This window comes from Elaeis guineensis, chromosome 9, assembly GCF_000442705.2.
Source record: "Elaeis guineensis isolate ETL-2024a chromosome 9, EG11, whole genome shotgun sequence".
NCBI classification, from domain to species: Eukaryota; Viridiplantae; Streptophyta; class Magnoliopsida; order Arecales; family Arecaceae; genus Elaeis; species Elaeis guineensis.
Window position 1 is genome coordinate 92,971,845 of NC_026001.2, and position 27,291 is coordinate 92,999,135.

At 38.7% G+C, this 27,291-nt stretch overlaps 2 protein-coding genes and 1 pseudogene across 8 annotated transcripts; 2 read left to right on the forward strand and 1 right to left on the reverse strand.

Moving 5' to 3' along the window:
• Positions 1–5,165: 5,165 nt before the first annotated feature.
• LOC105051012 (transcription factor TCP20) lies at positions 5,166–11,080 on the forward strand. 7 transcript variants are annotated; one of them, XM_073243224.1, is made up of 4 exons: positions 5,166–6,630; positions 6,724–6,887; positions 7,448–7,613; positions 8,013–11,080. In XM_073243224.1, exon 1 carries the CDS (start codon positions 5,445–5,447, stop codon positions 6,384–6,386), a length of 942 nt encoding a protein of 313 aa, XP_073099325.1. In that variant the 5' UTR covers positions 5,166–5,444; the 3' UTR covers positions 6,387–6,630; positions 6,724–6,887; positions 7,448–7,613; positions 8,013–11,080. The 7 variants fall into 7 exon arrangements, with proteins under 7 accessions (XP_073099325.1, XP_073099326.1, XP_073099324.1 ...); XM_073243225.1 differs by having other exon boundaries at positions 6,724–6,816; XM_073243223.1 differs by adding an exon at positions 7,717–7,827 and having other exon boundaries at positions 6,724–7,613; positions 7,925–10,992.
• Positions 11,081–14,032: 2,952 nt separating this feature from the next.
• On the forward strand, positions 14,033–26,864 carry LOC105051013 (uncharacterized). Its single transcript, XM_010931262.4, has 4 exons — positions 14,033–14,509; positions 14,798–14,965; positions 24,532–24,603; positions 25,869–26,864. The coding sequence occupies exons 1-4, from the start codon at positions 14,309–14,311 to the stop codon at positions 26,535–26,537; spliced, it is 1,110 nt and encodes a 369-aa protein (XP_010929564.1). The 5' UTR covers positions 14,033–14,308; the 3' UTR covers positions 26,538–26,864.
• On the reverse strand, positions 18,309–22,830 carry LOC140851616 (AT-hook motif nuclear-localized protein 17-like; annotated as a pseudogene).
• Positions 26,865–27,291: the final 427 nt, after the last annotated feature.

Consider the following 27,291-nt stretch of genomic DNA (forward strand, 5'->3'; position numbering starts at 1 on the left):
GGAAGAATGGTGGGAATGGAGATTTGGAGGTGGATGATATATTCTCATGAAAACTTTTCATTTATGTAGCAATTCCATTTGCATCTAGTAGATTCATGAAAAAAAAAGTACTTGATTGGAGGGAATGGAGGTCTGGAACATGAATTAGAACGAATGGCAACCATCCCAGCCACTTAGTTGGAGGGAGTTCCATTTCAATTTTGATTTTGGGATGGAATGGGAATGGCCAAATCTATCTAAAACTCAATCTCTATTCTTTCTTATGGATTCAAATTTTCATTTTGATTCTGGCTATGAATCAAATGTTTTGGGAGATTTGATGATTTCGATTTCTATTCCAATTTCAGTCGTGAACTAAGCACTCCCTAAATCGTATTCTACCTTTTAAAGACCGGAGGATAAATATAACTTGATCCTGTTTTGGCCCGGTAATTGGTTGCAATAGAGCCAGCTTGATTAAGCTTACATTTGATTTGGCACAAATTTGGCTTGCAATTACTTTAAGACTTGATTTTGAGATCAACCTTGATTTGTACTTGATTCAGTTTAATTTCGTATCAAGTCATAGATGAGCGTAATCAATAAACTTGTTAATCTTCAAATTGAAGCCAATTCAAGTACTAGAAGTCAAAAAAATTTTAAATTCCTCCTACGCTTAAGCATCAAAGCCACTTGCCATGTTTATATTAAGCATTTCTTAGTCATCCCCATCAATTGTTATTTCAAACTAAAGAACATCACTATTTATGCTTCTCCATATTGTCTTTCATTGTTATCAATCCAACAGGGTCTTCAAAAGCACGCACGATGAAAATGATGCATACAAAAGGCTAAGCTACATGGGTGATGGCTATGCAAACAATAACCAATTACACTGATGAAAAATGGTTACGAGCATACAGCTAAATTGCTCTCACTAAACTAGTGCAATGGATAGCTTTAACAAACCAAGCTCTTCCTGCAACATGCATTTGAAATCACTTGGTCAAATTAGCATCGTTGTTGAGGGGCATAATTTGGCTTAACTTAAGTGATTAGGTATTGAATTAGTCTTCATTCAACATGGGCTATTATGGTGATCAACGCATTTGCATATAATCAAACAAGATAATTCATCAGTGCTTCAATTCAACAACCAAATAAGGTGTGAAAATTACCTCCACCTCTTTTCTTAGGATACTTGGTTCATATCCACAAAAGAGGCTTGGACTCTTTCTTATGCCCCACTTGGAAGAAGTTTTAGACAGTGATGTGTTTCGATGGACCAAGCGGATGCCTCTCGCTTGCATATTCTGAACAAATATTTAGTCACCATATTCTAAAAAGATCATGAATAATAAAGGAAAAATGTATCGGTAATAAAAGAAATCTGGTTACATATCTAGTGCGGTGATCTAGGAGTTTTTTTATGCACCTTGAATCTCCGTGAATCAATCCACAAATAATTTATTTTAAAAATTACATCTAAATTAGTGGCGACATGGGACTCCATATCCACATCGGTTGGGAGGCCTCGGAGTTCCCTTCTGATATAGGATGAGTTTTAACTTCTACCCACTCAGGAGATATTGTCCATTTTAGTCATACTTTTGATTGTTGAGCAACACGATTTTGTCCCATAAAAAGTATCTTCTAAAGGTACTAAAAGCTCCATTACTATATAAGCAAGAGTACTTCTTTGACTCCGATCAATATAAGACTAAATGTCCCCTCCTACGACTTAGTGGATACAAACCTTTTTGTTCACATGCATCACATGTAAATACACTAATATATCAGAGAAAGAAATATTGTTATTATCCAACAAGGAAGAGTTGGTGCACATGATTTTGGGAGGGGAGAGGGGTCAAATAGGGCTGCTAAGTGAATAAGACCTATCAAGTTAATGTCAATGCCTTATTTTTTTGTCATAAACGGCATGAATGATGGACCCCAATAATAGCACATTCTAGCATTTTTCTTTTCTTCATTCCGGCAAAAACTTATTTTTGAATTTTATAAAAATAAAAACTATTTGTTTTTGATTTAAAAAAAAAACAAAATACATCTCTATGGTTAGTCATAATCAATCCAATCTCGATCCATTCCCATTGTTCTCATCTTTTTCCAAGAAAAAATTCTGCTCCTCTCAAGAGCAGGGTTGTGAAATTATTGATCTTTTGTGAATCCATGGGAAATCCAGCTACGAGAATTGACTAGATTGGTATTAGTTGCTATAATTAATTATGTTTCTCTAGATGGAGTTCCGCAAATAAATGCTAATAGTAACTTAATTAATCAAATAGGACAAACATAAAATTAATGGCAACAAGATGCGGTTCGCTGGTCCCCATGCCTGCCATGAAGTACATTGCACACCCCCTTAGAACATGCACACCCATGGCCACAAGTACATAGATGCCTTTTAGCTGATTATTGTTGGAGGTAACTGCCAATTCTAGGAAGGTGGAATTAAATTAAATTAACTCAAGATAGGTGGCCCAACTCATGGTTCCAACCTTGTCACCTTTTCCACAGATCTCCCTGGATCTTTGTTCCCCTTTTTAAGCTGCACAGTCCATTAAACTAAGAGGAAGTACACAAGGACTAAGCCTACAAATGTTATTAGAAGACTTTAGACTTTCTACATAGGCGACTAGTAAATAATAAGGAACCTTGGTGCCCACCTTCCTCTCATTAAAAGCTTTAGCCAAACATGGTTAAGAGGCTGGAAAGATTAAGACAAACAAATATGCCAAGCTTATCCCAACATGCCCACCAAACCCCATAAAATAAGATATATATTTATTCCTTGAGATCACGTGATCTTTGAGTGATATCTCAACACCTCAGCGATACTCTTGAGAGGAGGGCCTTTTATGTCTCCAACGTGGGAAGCACATGTGACAAGTAGTTCAAGCACCAACATATAAACAGTGCATATCCACAATAATTTATCGACACCGATAGAAAAATCTTGTCTATGCTAAAAGTAAGCAAAAATTTTTCATCGAATCAGATCAACTGTTTAGCTGATAGACCAATCCAATCAGAAAACAATATGAACAAATATGCTTCCTCAATTCTCTCTTTCTTTCTTTCTTTTTTTTTTTTTATCTTTATTTGTACATATTGCTTTCTGACTAGATAGATTCGCTGCTGAGCTGATGGATTAGGGTGAATCAACAATTTCTCCAAAGATAAGACGGTAAAATGTGTCCGTGTAAGAGAGGAAGGATAAAAAAAGTGCTTGCATCTCTCTCTCTCTCTGTGTATGCATTCATCGAAGAGCTTCATTTGCATTGTGAGAGAGAGAAAAAAGAGAAGGTCAAGGAGCTTGATCAATTATACTTGGCCTTTTCTTTTATAGTGTGATAGGGCCCTAGTAATGAATTTTCAAGCGATGCTGCTCCTGCCACCATTGGATTTCAAGAACCAAATCACTATCATGAATCATATAATTCTCTCTTTTGTTAGAGAAGGGGGACGCAACTACAAAGTAGAAAGCAACACCTGAATTAAGGTGTCATGGTAAAGTGTTCTTTGGTCATAGTGATATATTGCAATGATTTGGATATTCTAATAAGCAAAGTTAGTGACTAAAATTATTGTTTTCAAGAAACTAGGCTTCTAATGCACTCAAATTTCAATTTCATAAACCATTAGTCATGTAAAGGTAGTGAAGAAAGGATGTGGAAGAAGAGACTTCAATACAAAGTACTAGCACTTGTGGTTCCATTATAATTGTAATTATTATTCTTGCACACGATAGGTAAGGGGTCATATAATTGATACCAGAGAATCCAACAAATAAATCGAACTGCAATCAATAATCACAAAGACAAAGTTATCTGTCAATTTAGTGTAGTTCTTCTGCAACATTTCAAATAAAAAAAAGGGTCACGAAAGCATAGGGAGAAAAAAAATCTAATCTCAAAAGAAAAGTCCATTTTCTTTTGAATTGTATGCTTCTCCTTCGCAATTACGCATTTTAGCTTCCTTGGAACAATTCCTTCCAAGTGGACTGGAAAGAATTAAGACATGAAAGATCTCCACCCAAGTCCTCTTCTTTAATTGTGGACGACCTTTTTCCCTTTAGCTCCAAACTTTTTCCTTCGATGAGATGTGCAAGGGTGATAAAGAATGAAAAAGATATCACTTTCCAAGTCCACATGAAAATGGACACCTGTATCAAGAGAGGATGTAGAGGGTCCCCATTTAATATTCTCCCAAGGGCTGGATGTCGGTATTTGAATAGAATGGCAGATCCTATTCTCATATGGTGGAGAAATTATATTCTACATGACATGCAACATATGACCATATAAGATGTCAATTGCAGCCATTTGTTTCTATAGCCGTGCATCGAGATGGACATTCGATGAATGAGTTTTTAAGAATGAGCCATTGTGATTGATGGTGTGCATAATCAAATGATGCATGCTATTTAGGATATAATTTTTTTATGAAATGAGATCTCTCCACAATCTGCTCAAACCTTGGGAGACATTTCCCCTCTCCAATTCTCTGGCCATCTTCAAAGCTCCACACCCATTAACCAAACAAAAGAATGCAATGCTGCCCCATGAGGCCATCAACTGCCAGGGATCTGAAACCTCCTCCCAGCATAGGAAACTTGAAAGCACACTTCTGAAGCCAACTCAGAAGTTCCAAATGAGAACTATTAAATTCCCCTGACAACCAAAACAGCCGATTACCACAAAAACAAAAGAGAGGACTGCAACAACCCCCTGTCTTCATTTGAAATTTTTAAAAATATTTTTTAATATTTTAATTCCTTCTTTCTATCTGAAGCATAGGCCTGCACTGAATCATAAATATGGCCAAACACCCACTCATGCCCTGCCAAATGTGTCCTCCATAGTGCCACCTGAACACCTGTGTCCCTTTGCCCTCCAAGGTGACAAAAAAAACACCCCTCTTTTAAATGATGCATGCAAGTTGCAACGCAGAGGAAGTCACGCAAGAGGAGGTGCACCTTGCAATCATGGCTTCCCTTCAATAATATTATGAAGGGAGAAAAATAAAAGAGATGGCCATTCCTTATGGACGCTCTTGATTGCCCCAAAACAAGTCAGCATAATAATAATAATAATATTAATTAATTAATTAATTAATTAAAAAACTTCTTAAAATCATCACCCCCACCCCCCTCTCTCTCTCTCTCTCTCTCTCTCTCTCCCTCCTTCCTCACCCCCACATTAGTTGTTACCATGGCCAGAGCAGACTCCTCAAAAGGTCAGCCTTTTCCCTTCCGCTCAATTCCTCTCTCTCTCTTTCTGTCTCTCTCAATCCAAACTCCTCCCCATCCCTGACGAAAAGAAAAGAAAAGAAATTATTTTTCCTCTCTTTCCCCATCCTTAACAAAGAAAAAGGAAAAAAAAAAAAAGTATTTTTGCTCGCTCTCTCTCTCTCTTTTTCGCTTGCTTTTCTCTCTGCTATCAATGGATCCCAGGGGCTCCTCAAAGGTCCCCCCGGAGGCCCCCAAGTTCCACCAGGCCCTGGGCCTCCCTCGAGGGGATAAAAGAGAACACCTCACCAGACTCGGCTCCACCAGCAGCAGCAGCAGCAGCAGCAACCTCCGACACCAAGAAAGCAGCAGCAGCAGCAGAAGAGAAGACCTCCAGATAGTGATGATGACCTCCGCAGCACCACCAACCACAACAGTAACCGAGAAAGAGGAACAGCAAAGGCGGCAGCTTGCGCCTCGCCGGAGCTCCAACAAAGACCGTCACACCAAGGTCGACGGCCGCGGCCGCCGCATCCGCATGCCGGCCCTCTGCGCCGCTCGCATCTTCCAGCTTACCCGCGAGCTGGGCCACAAGTCCGATGGAGAGACCATCCAGTGGCTCCTCCACCAGGCCGAGCCTGCCATCATCGCCGCTACCGGCTCCGGCACCATCCCCGCTTCCGCCCTCTCCTCCTCCACCTCCACCCCCGCCGCCGGCTCTACCCACCAGACCAATTGGACCGGATTCACTGCCGGTAATACCACCACAACTACTACCGGCCTTGGCCGGCCGAACCACCAGGGGCTATGGGAGCCGCCGGCTGCCGGAGGGTTCAATTCGGGATTTTTACAGTCGGCAGCGGCGGTGCCGGCGATGTCGAACATTGGGTTCCACGGGCTGGAGTTGCCTGGCGGTGCCGGTGGTGGCATGGGGGCGATGAGCTTCTTGTCGATGCTCAGCGGGCAGGGGCAGCAGCTGCCGGGGCTGGAGCTCGGGCTTTCGCAGGATGGAAGCATGGGTGGAGTCATAAATTCTCAAGTTTTGAGCCACTTCTATCAGCAGATGGAGCAGGGGAGGGGCGGCGAGGACGGTCAGTTGCATCATCAGCAGCCTCTGTTGTCGCCAAAGGAGAATTCACAGGAGTCAACGCAGTAGACAGGCAACGGGTTCGAGGAGCTTCGAAGGAAAATTCAAGGAGGAGATTGAAGAAAATTGCAGTCGAAGAGGCTGATAGAATTAGGCTGGTTGGTTGGTCTTCTTCTGTGTGTAGATTTGAGAATTATTACTGGAGAAAAGAGGTGATTGGATTTAGATATCTACTGAATTGGTTACTGGATTATTGGGTCTGCTCTTTGTTTCTCTCTACAGAGTTTCATAATAGTAGCTGATTATTTTACTGGTATTGTTCTTTCTCAAATTGGTTGGATGATAAAATTATTCTCTTTGGCCATTTTGGATGTTGATGATGGACAAATGTTGGTTTTTGATGCAGGTTTATATGGAGGGAAGCCGAATTGCTTAGGATGGAGCTGAAGATCTTGTCTATCTGGAGTTGTATAGATAAGAGATGAAGCCATTTTATTAGGTTTGGATGGGGTGATGATTGGTTTGTATTTTTTGATGAATAAAGATATAAGGTTTCTATTTTTGTCACCGGTGAGATTCTCTGAGAGATGGTGCGCCTAAACATTTACGATAGTTGCATAACCAATTCTTTACCAAGTAATGGTTTAGTTTTAACTAGTTATGTTGTTCGCCATTTTATAATTAATTTTATTATATTTTGATTGCATTACTCCATCAAATGACCATGAAATAAGACAGTGCAACTTTTCTTCTGGAGTTGGTAATGGTGATTGATGCCCAGGGTGCTATTAGTATAGCAAACCATGATGTGTTCATGCTTTTAGACATTGCATATGCTTTTGTCTCTATTCCATCAACAGAGTCCATAACTTTGGAACATTGACACTAGGTTTGACCTTTTCCAAGTCATTGAGCTTTCCCTTTTGCTTTTCCTGTTGAATAAATGCATCTTCATTCTTGTATGCTGTAAAGTTGAGGAAATAATGAATGTGGTGTAGAATGAGTTATTCCAGACATAAGATAAGCACATGATGCTTATCCTTGACCATTAATACTTCAATCAAAATGATGCTTGGTGGTACTACACTTTCTTCAGAAGGTCCTTTTAGCTAATTTTTTGCTTGTGGCAGTGATATGAGTATTAAGAGAGTATAGAGGACCTGCACATGGTTTTCATTGACTCCAGGACTACATGAGGTGCAGTGCCATGGCTTGGTAATTTTAAGAAGATTGGCGTTCCAAAGGGTATTCTATAATGACAAGTGTGTGATATGTGAAGCATCCTTGGTGAGAGTGGTAAGTAACTTACCATGGCAGGTGCATAACCAATGATCATTAATAAGCTCTTCTTTTTACTTTTTATGTATGATGCCGTTTGGTTTTCTTCTTGCTGATGAAGTGAATAGGAGTGAACCAGGTTGCACACCAATTAGAATAAAGGCGAGAAACTGTAGAAGATGAGACCAAAAATTTATAATTAAGGCAAAGTACAACCAGAACAATTTTAGTGGTAATAGAATATAAATGAATATTATGCCTCCATCAAAATCAATGGCCTAATAATGACTACAATTGGTGATTTTGTTATGTTTTAACTTTCTTAAAAGGAAAAGCAGGAGAGATACAAAGTGTACATGCTGCGATCAATCAATCATGGATATGCATCATTTCAACGGTGTTATGGTGTTGCTGCAGGTGTTTGAAACTTGGAAGGCTGTATAAGAAATTTCTAGGCTGGCGTTATTATGGGAATGATAACTTTTGCATAACACAAGAAATTGCAATAATGCTACATGATGAAACCTACATGCTTGGTCCCCAGGGACTTTTGTGTATTTTTGATCATGAGGAGAGAGCTGGGCCCGTTGGTGTTCTTGTTGCAGGAATAAGGTTTGAGCATTCATCTTATGCAACAAATAATGCAGTCAGTGGCACAAATTGCAAATCAACTTTCTCCACGTTTCGGGGTATGATTCTGTCTCTTAAGGTCTTATAGCCAGTCAAGGTCAAAACAGTCTTTTCAAATGTCGTTCAGAGTAATTTTGTCATATACTTTTTTCTTACAGTCTTAGCATCTAGACTCTAGAAGACTGCATAGTTTCATGGATATGACATGATTCTTGTCCTGGCTATATTTAGCTCATATTATTACTAAAAATTTTTGCAATTTTGTCGAGTAAAATTCATTGTGAATGACAAACAGCCACCATATATTTGAAGAACCTGAAAGAAACATGTAGATCTCCTACTGCCACCATACTCATTTTATGCCACCTAAAGCAAATGTAGAAGTACTCTTGGTTCCTTAGGTTAAATAAAGTGCTCCTTCCCATGCCACTATTCACTCAGATCTTAATCTAAAGCCATACATTCACAAACAAAATCTCAACAATGATTAAAAAGATCATAATTCCTGCAGCGTAATGGGATAGCATATGAAGGACAGCATAGCAGTGTGTTACTTGTATAAGGGATGAAACATGAAAAAATGGGGTTACTGTGCGTGGTACAGGAATCTGTTGCATATATCATTTTTTCTTCCAGTACTTATGGGATTTGTATTATCAATTTCATCGCATACTGAACAAAGGAACAAACATAATTATAAGCATAATGGGAGACAACATTTCCACTTATTTTGAGTATAATTGCTCTTTAGGTATTGTGACATCCATGAACACCTGGGAGAGTACATGATTAATCTATTTTCTAACACTTTTAAATTTAAAATTACAGAAGAAATTTATATTCTACAAACTGACAACTAAAAGGTAAAACTATTGAAAATTCATGCTGGAATCTGTAAAGCATTTCAGTTTAATGGAAGAAGTGTTTCTTTCCTAAAGGTTTATGAGTCATGAAATGTTGTAACCTTATTTCGACAAACAACTTCATTATTTATTAACTATTGACAACACTGTCTCTGTTGCGTCCTTTTGTGTATGACATGATACAGAATGAAGGCCAATCTGAGTTAATTAATGTGCCATATTGCCACGTTTGTCTTTTATGTGGCTTGGCATATGTAAGAACTTGACTGAAGTTTGTCAGTCTCAGTGGCTATCGAGTTAAAGGAGACTTCTAGTGTTTTTTGCAGATCTTGAATTGATACTGACCATTGAATTGTAAAGGTTGCTGTTCATCTGAATGCATGATTCCATTCAATGGTATGCCTCCCCTCACCCCATCCCTCTCTCTCTCTCACATGACCTGGAAGCATCAGGAACATCTATATGTGATGTTGTGTGTTCTGGATGTTTGCAATTTTAAGCACCAATCATGGTGGCTTGTAATTAAAAATTCTCCAAGTGGCTGTGTCACTTCCCTAGGAAAACTACCATATATCATCTATGCTAGTGTTACCTCATCAACTTTGTCTGGTTATAGAAGCATGCACCAACGATATCAGATATCAAAATGCTGATTTATGTGACTACATCGTGGGACCCAAAAGCAAGGTTGATGATAAAAGTGAAAGCAGACCATGTGTTGGCAATCTGGGTGAACGAATCTTGGAGTAAGGACATAGTAAACTTGATTTCTTTCTTATTCCTTACCCTTGATATTTAGCTTGTTTTATGTAACTTTGTCCCCCATTGTCATTGAAACTTTTTGACCATGTGCTCTCAGGGATAATGGGATCAATATGTTTTGTCCTTTAGATTTTATCCAAGGATATTTTTGGCATATCATGGTCCTTTTTTTTTAGAAAAAATGTTCCAAAATGTTGAGAACCATGCAGTTGTTCTTTTTCCAGCAGTGTCAAGGATGTGACTACCAAATGCTAATGGTCTGATATACCATGATGCAATGACCTTCTTTTTGTCTTTTTGAGCATGCAGGTACCTCAACTCACTGAGGGAAAGATGGTGAAAGATTGGCTTCTGTTTGCACTTTGGTTGTCTGATTTGCCACTGATGAGTATCAGACAGACACAGCAATGCCCCTCAAAGCTGCTGCCATGCGCAAAACACAAGCATCATGTGCAGCACATCTGGAGTGTCAATATTCAATGGAGTCAGATGATAAGCTTAAATCCTCAGAAGAAGAAAAGGCTGCTGCATGAAAAAAGTCCAAGAGTATAGACACGCATCGCTCCTTGCAGCCATGAGGATTGTACTTCAGAAGGATATCAAGAGTCAGACTGATAGCAAAAAAAAAAAAACAAAAATTGATGACTTGTATGAAACATAAAGATAATCTGCCAGCTCCACCTCTTCCAGTAACTGGATTTCCTTCTCTTTACCTCTTATCATCCTCACCACCTGAGCCAGAACATGTGCAAAGCTCGTCTCTTTCTCCCTTGTGGAGTGCGGTGTATCTTTGTTGTACATCCCTCCTTTGATGCCAACTCTACTTTTCTTCAGTCAGTTTCTGTCATTATATCATCTAATGTTTCCTACCTTCTTTCATCATCAAACTTTACACCATCTTATTCTTTAGTGCTTGAGTGCTAGTGACTGCATTTGCTGCTATTTGTGCCTAGCCCTCACATGCTGCTTTACCTGGTTATAATGGAAACTTATGGTTATTTGAAATTGGAGGATAAATCTGGCATGTGAACTGCTATTGTTTTCTTGTTTAGTGTACTTGCAGGAACGATGTGCATGTAAAATTTTGAAGTGTAGAAACCCCATTCATGGTTTGTGTTCTAAAATTAATTCTGTATTACCAAGTGCAACCTTTGGTGTTTGTTGCCTCAATGGGGGTTGTGATAAAATTTTACTCTATCATTACCTTTCCTCATTGAAGGGAGAAACAAACCATTGTCTTTGCTGGAATTGTTTGCTGCTGAATGATTTACTCCATTCATGTGTGTTTCAAATATAATTGAAACACATGCAGTCTCCTTCATGAAGTGCAGATCCTCTGGCATGCTTTCTGGCACTCCACACTTTGTTGGCATGTTTTCCGGATGCTACATCTATTCATCTTAATATATCATTAAAAAAAGTAAAAAGAAATGATTGAAGAGCATGTACTCTAGTTCAAGGCGTGCAGGTTTTCCGAGATGATGTGTTCTAAACAATACAATGTCCTTTTTAGTGCATTCAACAGCACAACCTTTAGTTTTTATTTGTTTTTGCCTTCTGTGAGGCTTCCTGCCACACCACGCGCTTAATCTACCAATTTTTTAATATAATTATTTTTTGGTTGCGGAAGCCAATTAGTCATGGATCATCTCCAACTTTAAAAAGATTTCCTTATAAAATTGCATCTTTATTGGATATTCCTGCTTCTGGCATATCTTTTTTTATTCCTTTCTTGTTCTTTATTAATTTGAGAAGAGATTGGCAAGTTTAGCAATAAACCACAATATTTATTATATAAGAAAAATAAGAAAAAAATTAAAGGAGTTCCTCATCAATTTTTGTTTAGTTTTATTTATACATTATCTATATTAAAAAGCATCAAATTAGTTTTTCAAATTTTCAAAATATGTTAAAATAATTTTATCATTTATCTTCATTAGTTAAGTGATGTCACATGACTATCACATATAGCAAAAGTGAATCTTTTGATCAACTTGGAAAACTATCCCTTTTACATGATTTGTATAAGACTTTACGTCTTTTAACTAAGAAATCTCAAAGTTATGTATCATTTTAGCATCTTTTTTTAATTTTTATTTTATTTTAATATTTTTATAATTAAAAAGAAAAAAGTTATATTTTATACATGCCATCGTGGTCAAATAATTATCTCTTGCCGGCAATTCTATGCTTTCCTTCATTCTGGGAGGTTGCAGAAGTAGGCTTGTTTGGTTCGAGAAGCACTGCCCTTAAAAAGTGAAAAAAAGACTTTCTCACCTTACCTTAAGAGCCGATTAAATGAAAGAATTTTTGACGTCGGTTTCATGATTGATATAGCATTGGAGCTCTGGGTGGGCAAGGCGCCAATTTTGGTTGGTTAATTCGATCAGTTCATCGATGGTTGGATGGATGCTTAATTAGCTTTAATTGGATAACTTCTTTTCCTTACACTATTGTATAAGAAGAGCCTCGAAGAGTGAAAAGAAGACCACTGATCATACTTTTTATTAAATATTTTAGCAGATTTGACTCGGCACAACCTAACGATACATCCAATACCAATGATTTGTGCCTACTTAAGCCTTCATTTCTTGCTTCCGATGCATCAGGAATCCCAGCTGATAGAGATGCGTCAGATGAGAGAGATGCCATAGCACTTTTTTTTCTTAGCAGGAACGAGTGCAGGTGAATGAGTGGGGCAGGTACAGAAATGGTGATAAGGGAAGGGACATAAGGTTGAAAGATCTTGAAGGTGGTTGAAGGTAGAGTGTTAGTTAAAGGATTCGGAGGTAGGGGATGACTTGTAATTAATTTGGCTATTCGGGTTAAAGGGAAGGGCCACATCGAAATCATCGGCTTAGAAGATTTGGATTATTTGTCTAGCACAGGAAGCTCTCTACTTTCTTCACTTCATCCTTCTAGTCCATTTTTTCTCGACTCATTTTCAGACTCATGAACGGGAGTGTTATCTCACACTTTTCTATCTGATCGATCCATTCAACTTCCAGCCTGGCCCTAGCTGGGACTATATTGTTTGCCTGCCTAACTTTGACTTCCTGCTGGGTGGGAACTCAATCTTCAGAGAATTGAAAAGGATCCCCCTTTCGTTGTTTTTTATAGGGCAAACACACACGCGCAGGCATCCTTTCAATTTTATGGACTTTTTAGCTTGAGTTTAATAATGGAATCGATATTTTTATTTTGTAATAAATCGATCACACATGAAGATAGGCATCCCTTCAATTTTATGGACTCTTCAGCTTGAGTTTAATAATAGAATCGGTATTTTTATTTTGTAATAGATCAATCTTGTTAATTAAGTTCCACAAAAAATAACAAGCTTGTTAATTAAAAAAATTATATAAAAATATTTGATTAAATATTTTTTGAATATAATATATATTTAAGTATAGTATTTTTATAAAAATACATCTTAGGAGTTCTTGGATGATATTGTCTAAAGTACAATAACGATAAGGTGATACATAAATAAAATACATTACAAAGACAGGCATCCCTTCAATTTTATGGACTTTTCAGCTTGAGTTTAATAATAGAATCGATATTTTTATTTTGTAATAAATCGATCTTGTTAATTAAGTTCAATAAAAAATAACAAGTTTGTTAGTTAAAATTTTATATAAAAATATCTGATTAAATATTTTTTGAATATAATATATATTTAAGTATAGTATTTTCGTAAAAATATATCCTAGGAGTTCGTGGATGATATTATCAGAAGTACAACAATGATAAGGTGATACATAAATAAAATACATTATATATATTTATTAAATTTTTAATATATATACTATATTTGTTTACTTATCTAGATTTAGAGAGGAAGTATGTTTTGTGTTATTTTTATTTTATAAAAAGAAAAAATAAAAATAAAATATTAATTTCTTTATTTTAACTATCTTCTTGCAGAAGCATTTTCTATACAATATTATCAAATGTTTATTTTTTAAAATTTTTTCCTTTAAAAGTTGTAAATAAGCACTTTTTGTAACAATATCTAACATGCAGCTCATCCTAAAGTTGCTTGCAAAATTCAATTTATTTATTAAAGATCTATTTTAGTAAATATTTTTTTCTAGTCAGGATGGGATACGCTCATGGGCATCCTCTCACGTGCACGGCACGTGTCTATACAATAGCAAATCATAACTTCCCCTTCCTCCTACCCTTCTCCCCAACATCGCCCTTCTCCCCATCAAATCCTGCAGACTTCTCCGCCCCCGCCGCCGGCCTCTCCGCCGCCCCCGCCGCATCTTCACCTGCGGCCTTCTTTCCCTCTCCTCCCCTCCCTACTCCTCGCTGGCGGCGAGGACTGCTGTGAGAAAGGGCTGGAGGCTTGGAAGAAGGAGCGGAGGAGCAGCGGCGGAGTGGAAGGACGGTGAGGGGCGAAGAAGCGAAGAGAGAGAGACGGCCGACGGTTCCTAAGGGAACTCAGCAATGGCGTCTACTCTGGGTGCTGTGTTCTTGTCGCCGCGACAGGCCCCAGCCCTAATATTTCTCTCCCAAACCCGGCAGATGGACCAGTCCTCGCTTCTCTCCTTTCTTCCCCCAGTTCCTCCTCGGAGCTCTCGTTTCCCTCTCGGCTCTTGGCGATGGAAGCTGTCAGCAGCTCCCAAGGACGTCTTTCCAGTGATAAAGGCAAGCTAAAAATTGGATTTTTTTTTTTCTTATGGATTTCCCAGTTCCTAAGATGCAAATGGAATTTTTATTGGATTTTCTTATGATGTTATCCATGAAACTTCTATGTTCTTAGGGTTGGGGTAGGACTGAGGGGAAGCAGTATTGAATGCATGGCTGTGGTCTTATCCAATTACAAATTTTCTTTTTAAGTTATAGTTCTTACTACATGCATTCTTAATTTTGGTCGCTGCACTTCTTCTATTTCCTTGAATCTAGTTTCCAAATTTAGTCCTTCTTTCTGTGTAGAAATGGAAGCTAGGTCGTGTGGCATGCTTTATGCGTGAAGAAGAAGAAGCCTCTTCCATCAATGGCAGTTTTGAGTTCATGGACAGCAAGCAAATTGAAGACTTGGGAAAGGCTAAGTTGGATCAATCAAGTGCGAAGAACAAGGACTGGACCTCAAAAATTAGAAAGGTGCACTATTTGTATTGTTATATTTGCTGCAATGATTTTATTTTACCCTTCTTTTCCTCTCTTGATGATGAGAAAATTAGTTCATAGATGTTCTCATAGCTAGAAAGTTCATAGTTGTATACATGATTAGATTCATAGAAAGAATAAACAATTCATCAATTACAGATAGTGTATATATAGGCAAAAGTGTGCGCATGGCAGTGATACTAAATTGTATATCTTTTACAGTTATCCTGTCATGATTTTATGGCACTAATTAGAAGTTTAAGACTAACCCATGTTGTATTTGATCCTGATTATGGAATTGGATACCATATTATCACTTTTTGGAACCCTTTGCGTGATAAATATTCCAGCATGCCAATTATTTTGTTCATGGTAGCCAACTACTTTAGTTATGTATCTGAATATCAATTCTGCCATTTTACTATCGTCAGCTGGAGTACCATCTGATACAGTTTGTGATTCAAATCATTGCCAGTAGAAAATTGCTCCATGAAAATCATCACCAGTCTGTGGCTGGGCCCTCCCTAACCATCTGGCATCCTTAGTTATGAAATGTTGAGATCTTTTCCCATTTTTGCCTGTATAAGTTCGTGTTGCATGTATGTAGCATTCTTGCTATTCCTTGTGCTTATTTGATGCTAGAGCATGTCAAAGATTGTTAAATCGTAAACCTGTCATGTTCCTTATATTCTCATTTTTTTTCCCCATGTTTTTGTTTTTTGGTATGAAATACATCTGATTGTAGGCTCCTTTTTCATCACATAAAAATTAATTTCTAGCACACGATTGCATGTGGGAGGGCATGTGGCTCTTGGAGCCTTTTGGAGTGTTTTCAATTATTATTATCTTTCTTTTTTCTTTGTGGAAACAGTGGGTACAATGCATCCTTGGTACCATAGAATGAAGGGGAGAAGACCTAGGGTCTATTTGATGATGGGGCTGTTACCGGGTTTATGTTAGAGTCTACATGCACACAGAGTTGTGTGTTTCAAGGCAAGGCACATGGATCTGTTTTTATCTTTTTTCCCAAGAAGTGTTACATAGGGGCAAGGATAACATGGAAAGCTTTCAATTTTCATTTATATGAGTCAAGGGAATTTACAGATGGAGTTATTCGTATCTGTGCCTTCTTTGCCAGAATAGAGAGACTTGGTTGAACTTCTGGAGGTGATGCATCATTTGGTATTTGGGTGCATTGTGCAACAGGAGATATTGTTATGATTATAAGCCATTTGTGATTTCCTGTGGAAATATCTAGCATTGTCATATTTTGGTAGCCAATTCACATTGTGTGGTCTTGTATGTGCGGAGCCTATCATGCTGGTGTGAAGAGCCCATTGACTTTGTGCAATTCCATGTCATGCTTATGCCTGTTATGTTCAATAGTTGGTAGGGTATTGCAGGCTCATTGTTTCAACCTCAGTGGTAGATTATGACAACAAACATGATAACTGAAAAGAAAGGCTTAGCCCATCTACTTGCTTAACTGCCAACTGACTCAGATAATTCAGAAGTTCACAAATTTTCAGATACTTCATGAAGTTGGAAGAAATTAGTGATGACTTATTCATGAATCATTTATATCCCTATCAAATAGTTATTGTTTTCTTACACATGTTGTTATTTGTGTCTAGTTGTTAGTGTAACCTATTTAATTCTGTTTTCTTTATTTTCATAAATTTATTTTCTTTCCTTTTGATTATCCAGAACTTTTCTTGGAGCCCTGCCAAATTTGCTGCATTTTTCACTGAGTCTGAGATTCCCCCTAAGTATTACTTTTCCTTGCAAGATACCTTGTGATTGCAATCAATTCAAACAATAATAGAGCTTCAATATCAACTCTAGGATCTGGAGCAGCCAATTTGTAGACTTGAATCATAATCTTATTGAGTCCACAGCTGTAAGAAGGATATATCTTGCTCCAAGTGACACAGAAGGTCTGATATTTCGTTCTTTCTGGACCATATGGTGATGATGAGCTGCTAAATCTCTAGTCATGGAAGACAGGCTATTTCTTTATTTTTTTGTCTACCCTTCCTATTGTTTTACCTCCTCTTACTCCATCTGAGCTGAAACATCTCCAATCCAGTTCGTATTCCTTGTACAAATCCTTTTGAATTCCAAGTTGAGTGAGATTGTAACCACATCTGTTGGATAATTGTGCATGACCGCTAAAGAGACCTGAGTGGAGCGTCAGAGTGCTAATTAATGGCATCAAAACTTTCGGCATTTCCCTCTTGCTCATTACACTCTAGTTTCCTTCTTAATTAATGGCTTCCAAGTGGAATAGTTTAGTGAGAAAAAAAAATCTTGTGGTCATAATTATTGTAAATGACAACAATACCTCAGCTACAATAAGATAAAATGCCAACAGCTTGAAGCTTCTTGTTAAATTATAGGTTCCGGGGGTCCGGACTAAGGTCGGAATGGGCTTGGGCCGGCTTGACTTCGGGTCGGCCTATGGGCTAGGCCCGAATAAAATCAAGCCGGATTTGGGCTTAAATATATAGCCCATTCTTCTTTCGGGCCGGGCTCGGATATATCATTGGCCCTGCCAAGCCCGGTCCGAGCCCGATGTGGCCCAAGCCCCAGCCCGATGGAGAAGCCCGGAATAAAAGAAGGGGACAATGGGTGGGGTCTCCCATCTTCGGTGTGGGAATAAAGAAGAACTATGGCGGTGGAAGCAAAGCTGCGATGATGGAGAGATGCATCTTGGTCATCTTGCTTGCATGGAGGTACAGCAAGAGACTATGGAGGAAGGCGGAGTAGCAAAGGCTAACAGGCTAGAGCTTTTCTTTTCTTCTTTTTTTTTTGTTTTTTTTTTTAATACACACACTCCCCAACCCACCCCCTTGAGGCCCGTCCGGCACAAATCCGCCGCTCTAGCACGTGCTGCGGTGGCTGATGTGCTTCCTAAAGTCATGGGAGAGGTCATAGAGAGAGGGGGAGGGCTGTGGGGAAGGGAGAGAATGAGAGGGGGAGAGGGTTTCGGTGGTAGTGAGGTTTTTCGAGGAAGGTTTTTTGTTGGCGGAGAGGGAGAGAATGAGGTTCCGATTGGCATATTGTAGTGGTTCAGATGGGGGAAGGGAAGAAGAAGAGGGAGCTTGGCGTTGAGGAGAGGGAGAGGAAAGGGAAGAGAAGATAGCTGTGGGGGATCAAACATTGGTTTTTCTCTTCTTTTTTTTAGTTATTTCCTCTCTTTCTCTCTCTTATCGTTATTGATGGATCTCTACTGGCACTGTGGTAGCCGGTAACAGGGATCTAAGCCCTAATTTTAGGGATGAATTTGGGATCATTGGGTTGGCCCAATCGGGCTCGGGCTAGTTTTTTCAAAAAAAAAAAAAAAAAAAAAAACCGGACCTAAGCCCAGTTTGAAGCCCGAAAAATTATTTTGGGCCGAGCTCAGGTAGGGATATGGCTCGGCCCAGTTCCAGCCCTAGTCTGGACAGACTTTATATCCAGTTATTTCCTCTCCATCTAAAGTTTATTTATGTATTCCTTTAAATAGGCGGTTTGTACTCATGGGGAAGTGCTTAAACAATTATCGAATTTCCCATCGCATCCGTTTTTGTCCAAGTTCATGTTGTCAATCATCTAACTTACTTACACCAAAGGTGGGCCTAGATAAGAATTGTTTGCATATGAGGATCCATAAAGCTAACCACAAATAGTTAGGATAAGGCTCGATGGTTATGGTATCTAACTCATTAGCCAAATTGATTACCATAGAATAAGCATCCACAGGTATATGCATGATTCACCATTTGAAGAGTAACTAGTTGTTCAACCAAAATTACACTTGAAGAGATATCAATTCTACCCCTGATTTTCGCAAATAATATGGCACCCAGAAATTTGATGAGTTGGGGAGACCTTAAGCTACAAGGAGTAAGAAAAAAGGTAGAGGTCATAAAACCTTGTTTCCAAATAAAACATCCTTAAATTATAAATTTCATTATTTATATCATGGCATATTCCCTTTGACCAATTGACCATATAATGATATTTTGGAAAATTAAAAATGTGATTTTCTTCATCAATTCTTCGATCCAAATGAGAGAGAAATTTCCATTTTTTTTAATCTTTTCTTATTAATAGATGAAAGGGGGATGGGGAGGTATTATGAAATGTGAAAATACATGGCTACTGCCTATTACTTATGCTATTTGTTTTTTATTAGAACTTAGGATAAAAATATGTTTGTTTGTTAAGCCATTCCCATCAGTTGTACTTTTTATCTCATTGTTGTAAAGCTTATGAGGCCCTCACTATACAATCTTTGCAACTGCCTCCCTCTCCCTTGCCTTGTGTTCCTTCTATGATTTGATCAATGCACTAAAGTCAAGTGTCATTTTCATACATCACATCATTAAGCACATGTACCATGCCTTATCCAACCAAAAGAACACCCTAGTTCATGACAATTCCCTAAATGTTAAAGTATCCATCTATGGAATAGGATATCACATTTTTTATACTACAAGCTTAATTTCTTTCAATTTGACGACTCCAACTCATCTATTGTTTCCCTCACAACAAGCCTTTCTTCATCAATTTGCTCCACCTTCTTTCTCCCCCATCACTATAAGGCCTTGGTTGGTTACAAGATAGAAAATGTGCGCATAACTAGCCCTACGCCCTGGTATCCATCAAAATATCCTTATTTTCGAGATAAGAACAAATTTCTCTTTGGTTGAAAAAAAGAAAGCCCTGGGAGGGTGTCCCACCTCCCATTGTAATTAAATTAATCTAGAATATTGAGAAAAGTAGGGTTGTCTAGGTTAACTTAATCTCCCAAAATAGAAAGGTGTCTGGTAGGATAGTGGGATAAAATTCTCCTATCCCAGGGTTATTCTGTAACTGAATGCAGCCTAAATTTTAGAAGCACCACCCATTCCAAAGCTTTTAACTTATCTTACTCTCTAGGTTTCATAATCATCCATTGTTGACCTCCGACAAACACATCTAGAAACTATTCGAGAAGCTTCCACCACAATCAACAAAAATCATTTTCCATCAAATGAATGACAGTCCCCCATTTCAATAAACAATTTCAACATCCACCTTCAATCTAAACTAGCTTATAACCCCATGTGATGCATGGGATGTGATTTTTTTAAAACAATATTTGATTTTATTTGCCTATTTTATTATATCTTTCTCCAACTCATTTGTGAGGGGAAGATCGCTGGTTGCATCATCCTCCTTGTCGGCTAGCTCAACACTAGTAAGACTGCCATTGCCATGGGCCTCGTCAAGTCCCTAGCAAGAAGACCTCCTTCAAGATCGAGCCCCTCATCTAGATTTTTTTGCCACGCCATCGGTGTCTGCATCAAAGAGGAGACCGAGATAGATATACATGTATCGAGGCCCTCACTCAGACTTTTCATTGTGCCATCGGTGTCCGCATTAAAGAGTAGGCCGAGATAGATACACGTGTTAAATACTACTAAGCGAAGAATCTTTTTAAAACAATACAATTAGCTGAACAAAATACTCCAAAATAATAAAACACATCTAAGAAATCAAAGCACGAACACCACGAGAAGATCGAATCTTTCCTAAAATTATTAGTATCTAGCATGTTGCAAGTAGAAAAAGCCGCATATTGGCAAACTTGAAAAATAACCTAGGTGGTGGGCATGCGGTCAGAGCCCAAATGACCTCTGAAGGAAGGTGATAGCTGTAGATGACATCCCGTACAACTCCACCGTTGGCACCACTCCATGGGCCATTGCCTGTGGTGGAGCATTGGGGCGCCACTATTTGTGGTGTGGAAGGTCGGGTTGGAGAATGCCGTCGCAACCACTACCACCATCCCCACCGCCACCAGCGGTCCTACTACTATCCCCCTGATGATCTGCCCCTACGGCCCGGTCAAAGAAATCGACAGGCTCACAGCGGTGGAGGTTAGGGATAGCGTTGGCATCGCCGGGGGAAGGTGGCGGAGATGGATGGGATCTTGAACGGGCCATGGAACCCGATGGTCGCCCTCACCGACGGCGCCGCCCCATGCGACGGGGCTGCGAGAAGGGAGGGTTGGCGGAGAGTGACATTGGTGATAGTGCCGGTGCCGGAGAGGACGCAGATCCTGAGGTTCCACAGTCGGGCGAAGCGAGCGAGCAAGTCCACCACGTCGTGCCTATTGGGGATCTCGAGCACGTGGGGGTGCATCGCAGCGGATGGCTCCGCCTTCAGGTGATGATCATCGGTGGCTTGGGCTTGTTCTTGGACTCGAGTGGCTTGCCATAGGGCCGCTTCACCACCCCGATGCTGGCCCCATGTCCACCACCATCGTCAGCAACCACTAGATACTTGTCTCTATTCTCCATTTTCTTCCTCTTGGACTCCAAGCTGCTTTTGCTATTGACCTCATCAGAAACGCATTCTCTTTTTTGGTGCTGCAGCTGATTCTAGCTCTTTTGGTGGAAGCTCGCAATTATAGCCGTACGGAGATCTCAGCAGATCTCTGTGAGTCCCTCGTAGAACCCCCCTCTCGCCCCCCCTGTAGAATCCTTGTGAAGCTCTATCAAAAATCGAAACGCCTCCCTGTAGAACCCCCTACACGTGTTAAACCAAGAAAATAAACACGTGGCAGATAGAGGCTGATGTCTCCATTTTAATATATATAGATCGCCAAATTAAATTGTGCAGCTCCCATCTCCTTATAGCTTATGCCATCTGAACATAGCCTCGCATGGTACTTATCCTAGCTGTTTCAGATGGCTTTATGGCATCTTGTTATCTGGGATTTGAACTTGTATGGTAGTTTTGTCCTCCATATTGCAAAACTATATGCAATACTTTTCTTTTGGTTATTCTATCATTTTTTGGTTGTCTCATTTCTTTTTATTTGGATTTGACTGCCATGACCCTACTCACTTCTTTTGTTCTTTTCTAGTTTTCCTTGCATTTGTTCTTTATGTGGCACTTTTTAATTTATTGGGGATTTCTTGCTGCTCCAAGCCATTTTAATCATACTCACCTTATATTGCATAATTTTTCTTTTTTATGGTGTTATTTAAATATTTTTCACTTAATTAGTTTATTGCATCATTTATCACTTAAGATTCTTTTGTCCATATTTTGTATTCTTGGGTGATTTTGAATATTTATGGTTTTTTGGGTCTTCAGGCTCATGCTCTTGCATACTTATGCCTAACCACATTTAAATTTTATTTGGTTCCTTGGTGTTTATATGTTGCTTAACATTGTGTCCTTTTTGGCCTCCTGCTGTATTTGCTTCCCTCTTTAGATTCCTTTTCACTTTTCAAGTGGTCTTTATCACATTTTGCCTTGCTGCCCCTTCACAGTTTATGGTGACTTTTGATATGTTGAGGTAGGTCATAAGAAGTTAAAATTAATGTTTTGCTAGGACCAATGTTTTAAATCTCGCGAGATAAAGGTGTCCCAGTTTCTCAATCGAATGGGACGTCCTATTGTCTTGTCCCATCCCGATAGCAGTCCCGATCAAGGATCCTGGTGGATAACCTCCATCTTTCTTCCCTTCTTTTTTTCTTTCTTTCTTTCGTTTTTTCTTTCTTCCTTTGTTTCTTTTTTTTTCCTTTACCTTCCTTTCTTTTTTTTTCCTTTTGCTTTTTTTTCTTTCTTTTTCTTCTCCCTTCCTTTCATGTTTTCATTTGTTTTCATTTTTCTTATTTTTTCCTTTCATTTTTCATTATCTTCATCTTTTCTTCCTTTTCTTCTTTCTTTTTTTTTCTTTCCTCGTCTCTCCTTGCATGGATGGATTTCGGAGTCTCGAGCCCATTCCGATCCCGTTTTCTTACAGGAACAGGATGGGATGGCCGAAATGCCCCCATGCGGTCGGGACGTGACGACCGAAATGCCCCCTGTCCCATTGGGACATAAAATCTTAGCTACGACCCTTCCATTTCTTGGATATAAGTAACATATGTAAGAATATGGTGACAAAAAACATTCTTCAGTGGCATTACCGTCGTACCAAGATTGTTTGTGAGTTCAGAAGTAATTGTATCTTGGGTTTGATGAGATCTCTTTCATGTGTTTCTTGTAATTACAGTTTGTTTGATTGCATATAGTGATGAAACCCATTGCACTGGCAATGTGATATATCAAACTATTGAGACTTATCAAAAAAGATAAAAATATGGCAAAAATAAAATATATTTGACCAAGCCATAAAACTTGTATGTTATATTTCACTACTTGCTGCAACAACCATTATGTTTATGAGGAATCTAGATAAGTTGCAAGTTTTCTGCCCTTAAAATGATTACTATTTAAACAGTTGTATGGTATTAACATAAAGATAAGAAAAGGGATACCTAGCATAATATATCACTTTTCCTATTCATAAAAAAGTACAAGAATCTCAGTTCTACCTGGAAGAATCATGCTGTTGATCATTTTTGTGACTTCAAGGCATTAGAAGGAATGGGAGGACATGTTCAACAGTCATGTGATTTGTGCAATTCCTAAGTGGTGTTTCTCTAAATCTTTTGGAGTACTTGAGCAACTTCTTGGTCTCTCTGGTTTGATCTTTATGGCTCATGGTGCAGTATTAAAACAAGTACCTAGATCATGGTAGAAAAGAAGCAAAACTTTTATTGTAGGCTTTGAGGCATCAGAAGAAGTGAAATGATTCGTCCGATGATTTATTTGTTATTTTTCTAACTGAAGGAAATCCAGCATATTAAGATACTTTATGTGCCATATGAATCAAAAACTTTGTTCATAGCAATTAGAGATACAATACCCAAGTACACCTAGATGTGATGGGTATTAGCTAGTCCAGATCTTCTAGTCTATAATTGCAGAAGATAATAACTGAAGGATTGATTTTTGCAGCTCATGATAAGTTGTTGCATGGAAGTTTGATGGAATATAAATACAGAAAAATGCAGAACAGTTACAGATTCTTGACGCCATCTTTAGCTAGACCTGCCTTAGAAATTTTTTTTTGAGTGATGCTCTAGTTGTATCACTTGAACGAATGAGTTGGAGATTGTTCACTATGTTTAGGTAGGTCTGCAGTTTATCTAATGTTAGATACGTAAATCGTATTCCTGCCTAGGCATGTTCTAGTTGTAGCTATGGCTTGTAACAAAAATCTGTCACTCCCGTAAGCACTGAAAGCCTGCAATTCTGTTTGTGGCCAATCTCTTCTAGAGAACTAATGTAATAGAAGTAGTAAAGAAGACAACTTACAATCTGGTAGTTCCTATAACTATAACATTTCTGGAAAGAAAGAATGATTGCTTTAGATTTACTGCATGCTTGGTATGGAATCACCGGATGTTAACTTACTCATGGAACAAGTGGTTATACTTTTTGTCAATATAAATGAGTCTCTCAACTTCAAGGCTTAAAATATCTGCGGAGTCAGTTTGTTTGGCTATTTTTCAAAGATAAAATCCATATTTGGGTTACAAAATCAATTCTTTTATGGATTGGTGATTGAACTACTTCATGTAACAATTGGCTTAATCAGGTCTAGATTGAAAAACAATTTAGTTATTGGTTTCTGTGGTTGTTGTTATGCTGCATCAGGTCAACTAATATGCAGATTGCTATTCCAGGTAGCAGATAGAATGTTCACTTTACATGGTGATCCTTGGATGGTACCATGGACAGCAGAAACTATTGTCCAGGTAAGTGTTTTCTTATTCCATATTCTTGGGTCATGATTTATTACAATCAAAGGATTGCCGAAAAAAGGTTAACCAGAAAGAGAGAGTAGATCTCAATTAGCTGGTTGCTTACTGGTTGAATTGTGCAAGTACAATTTAATCTTTCTGTTTTGAATCTTAATACATTGAAATTACTTGCCTTGTTAAATTAATTGGGCCAATTCATTATTTTAAATTCATTTCCAATTTGTGGTGCACTTTCAAATTGAGGTTCCTGGTAGTTTTTTATTTGTTTTTATATGTTTAACCCTGTTGGTCTTAAGAAACTATTGAAACATGTTGTCGAGGTCTGAAGAGATGTATGAATCTATCACAGTTCATCTGAATGTTGTTGAACAACCATTTGTGCAGCAGAGAGTCTATCATAGTCTTAGGATTACGCAAGAACTGTCCCATTTGTATATGTCATCGTTGTTGATTTACAGTGTGATAAATTAAAATCTAATTTTATTTCCTTTTTATAATTTGTAATTAATTTGATGTCAGCTCTTTTTCTAATGGTGCTGAGTTTCTGACCAAGTCAGTTTAGGTGGGACAGAAATCTGCCATGAAATGGAAGAGGGTAGTTGAAGGTAGGAAGAACCACCTTGTTCATTACGAATTTTGAGCTCACATAACTAGGCAGCAAGCCTCCAATCTTTCCTTGAAGAAATAAGGCAGGAAGGCAGGCTTCTTGGTATAGGGAAATGCATTAACCTGTGGCAGATATTTTAAGCCTAACTGATGAGAAACACATCTTTAACATGTGGTGTAAAGAAAACTTCCAAAAATTACATCAGAATGCATGCAAATATGTCCCTGACATCGGTCATTTGATACATGGTTGTTAAGTTGTGTTCTGTATCGAGGATCACCTGGTCAGAATTAATATACCTTTCAACTTAGAATGTTAGCTTGTATTAGAGGATTGGTGATTGGGACTCTCTCTCTCTGTTACACGCACTTGCATTCTTGTTCTTCTATTTAGCTAGCGAACATGGCCATGTACAAGGAGGGGGTCTTGGGAACATATAAAACCTTAATTGTTGAATCAGGACTCTAGTTACCTGTTTCAAAATGTGTTTTCTCATCTTGAAATCATGTTGTGCTTTCCTTTTAAACATGTCCATGGTTCAACTCCGTGATACCAGTCATCTTTTGCCTAAAGAATGTTTGTGTAACCAAACTCACAGTATTACATGTATTTTCTTAAAATGAAATTTGAACAATATGTTATGACTGTGCAGGTCATGCTCCTTTGGATTGCATCCTTCTGGCTTGTTGGATCTTGGATAATTCCATTTTTGGCTCATGCTGCTGGTTTCAGCAAGGAATCTTTTACTCACAGAGGTCAAGCCCTATACAGCCTCCTTACTGACATTGCTGAAGGCCTAGCTGGGATTGCGATCCTTCACCGATGCCTTGCTAGATTCCAACCCCTTCCATCTGGTTGGTTCCGTTTTAGCCTCAAAGGTAACTGGCACTTTGATGTAGGCTTGGGATGCCTGCTCTTTCCATTGGTCAATCTCCTATCTCAGATAAACATCAGCCTGGTTCCAGTTCTCCCTGCCCCGCCTGTGGGGATCTCTAGTGTGGAGCAATCGATTGTGGCTCGCGATCCTGTGGCCATGGCTCTGTATGCAGTGGTGGTCTCAGTGTGTGCCCCAATCTGGGAAGAGATTGTGTTCCGTGGCTTTCTTCTCCCCTCACTGACCAGGTACATGCCACTCTGGTGGGCTATTATCGTGAGTGCATTTGTTTTTGCACTAGCGCACTTCAATGTGCAGAGGTTGTTGCCACTTGTGTTCCTTGGAGTGGTAATGGGCGTTGTGTTCGCAAAATCCCGGAACTTACTAGCTTCAATGCTCTTGCATAGCCTGTGGAACGGCTTTGTCTTCTTGGATCTCATGAAATGACGAAACCATGTTTGTACTATTATTTGTATATCAGGTGCTGATTCATCATCTTGTTGATCTATGCTGCCATTGCATGAAAAATTGGTCAGATTCACTGAAGAGAAAAGCTAACCTGCACCTATTACTAGTCTACTAAAATTTCTAGTAGAACTTTAGCCTTTACCTGAAAATGTTTATTCTTGCTTCCCAGACAATTGATCCATAAGATTGTTGGGTTTATATTCTGGTTCCTGTGGCAATATGTCCATTCAATTGTAATCTAGCAAGTTAGCCTGTATCAATTTTGACATTAAAGAAAATGATCAATGAAAAATTTTTGAAGACTCATGTATCTGTGTTAGTTGACCTGCCAATTTTATTTCTGAATATGAAGGATTTGTTACATTGGACAATGTTGGGAAGTAGACATCTTCATCATTTTATGCTTTAGATTTTAGTCCTGAAATCATATGTATGTATGTGTGTATGCATGCATTCAGGTATGTATTATGTATGGAAAGTGGCATCTTTCATCTTCTACTTAATCCTATTTAATTCACTATATAGACTTTCCTCCACCTGGTATGTTGAAATTAAAGCAGTGGGCTTGTAAGCAATTGAAACCAACACAATTTAGCTGGTTCAGCCTGGCTTAATTGGTGTTCTCTCTTCTTTCCCTGGGAATCTGACACCCTACGGAGCTGCAGCTTGATTGGTAGGGTAGTGGAGAAGAGGATAAGAGGCTCCATTCTTCCCTGACTGAGAAGGTATTCAC

Bases quoted from the DNA above. Each gene is read 5' to 3' on its own strand.
- LOC105051012 (XM_073243224.1), top strand. From the start codon at position 5,445: ATGGATCCCAGGGGCTCCTCAAAGGTCCCCCCGGAGGCCCCCAAGTTC.
- LOC105051013 (XM_010931262.4), top strand. From the start codon at position 14,309: ATGGCGTCTACTCTGGGTGCTGTGTTCTTGTCGCCGCGACAGGCCCCA. The intron at 14,510-14,797 runs GCAAGCTAAAAA...CTTTCTGTGTAG, and splicing joins ACGTCTTTCCAGTGATAAAG to AAATGGAAGCTAGGTCGTGT. The intron at 24,604-25,868 runs GTAAGTGTTTTC...ATGACTGTGCAG, and splicing joins CAGCAGAAACTATTGTCCAG to GTCATGCTCCTTTGGATTGC.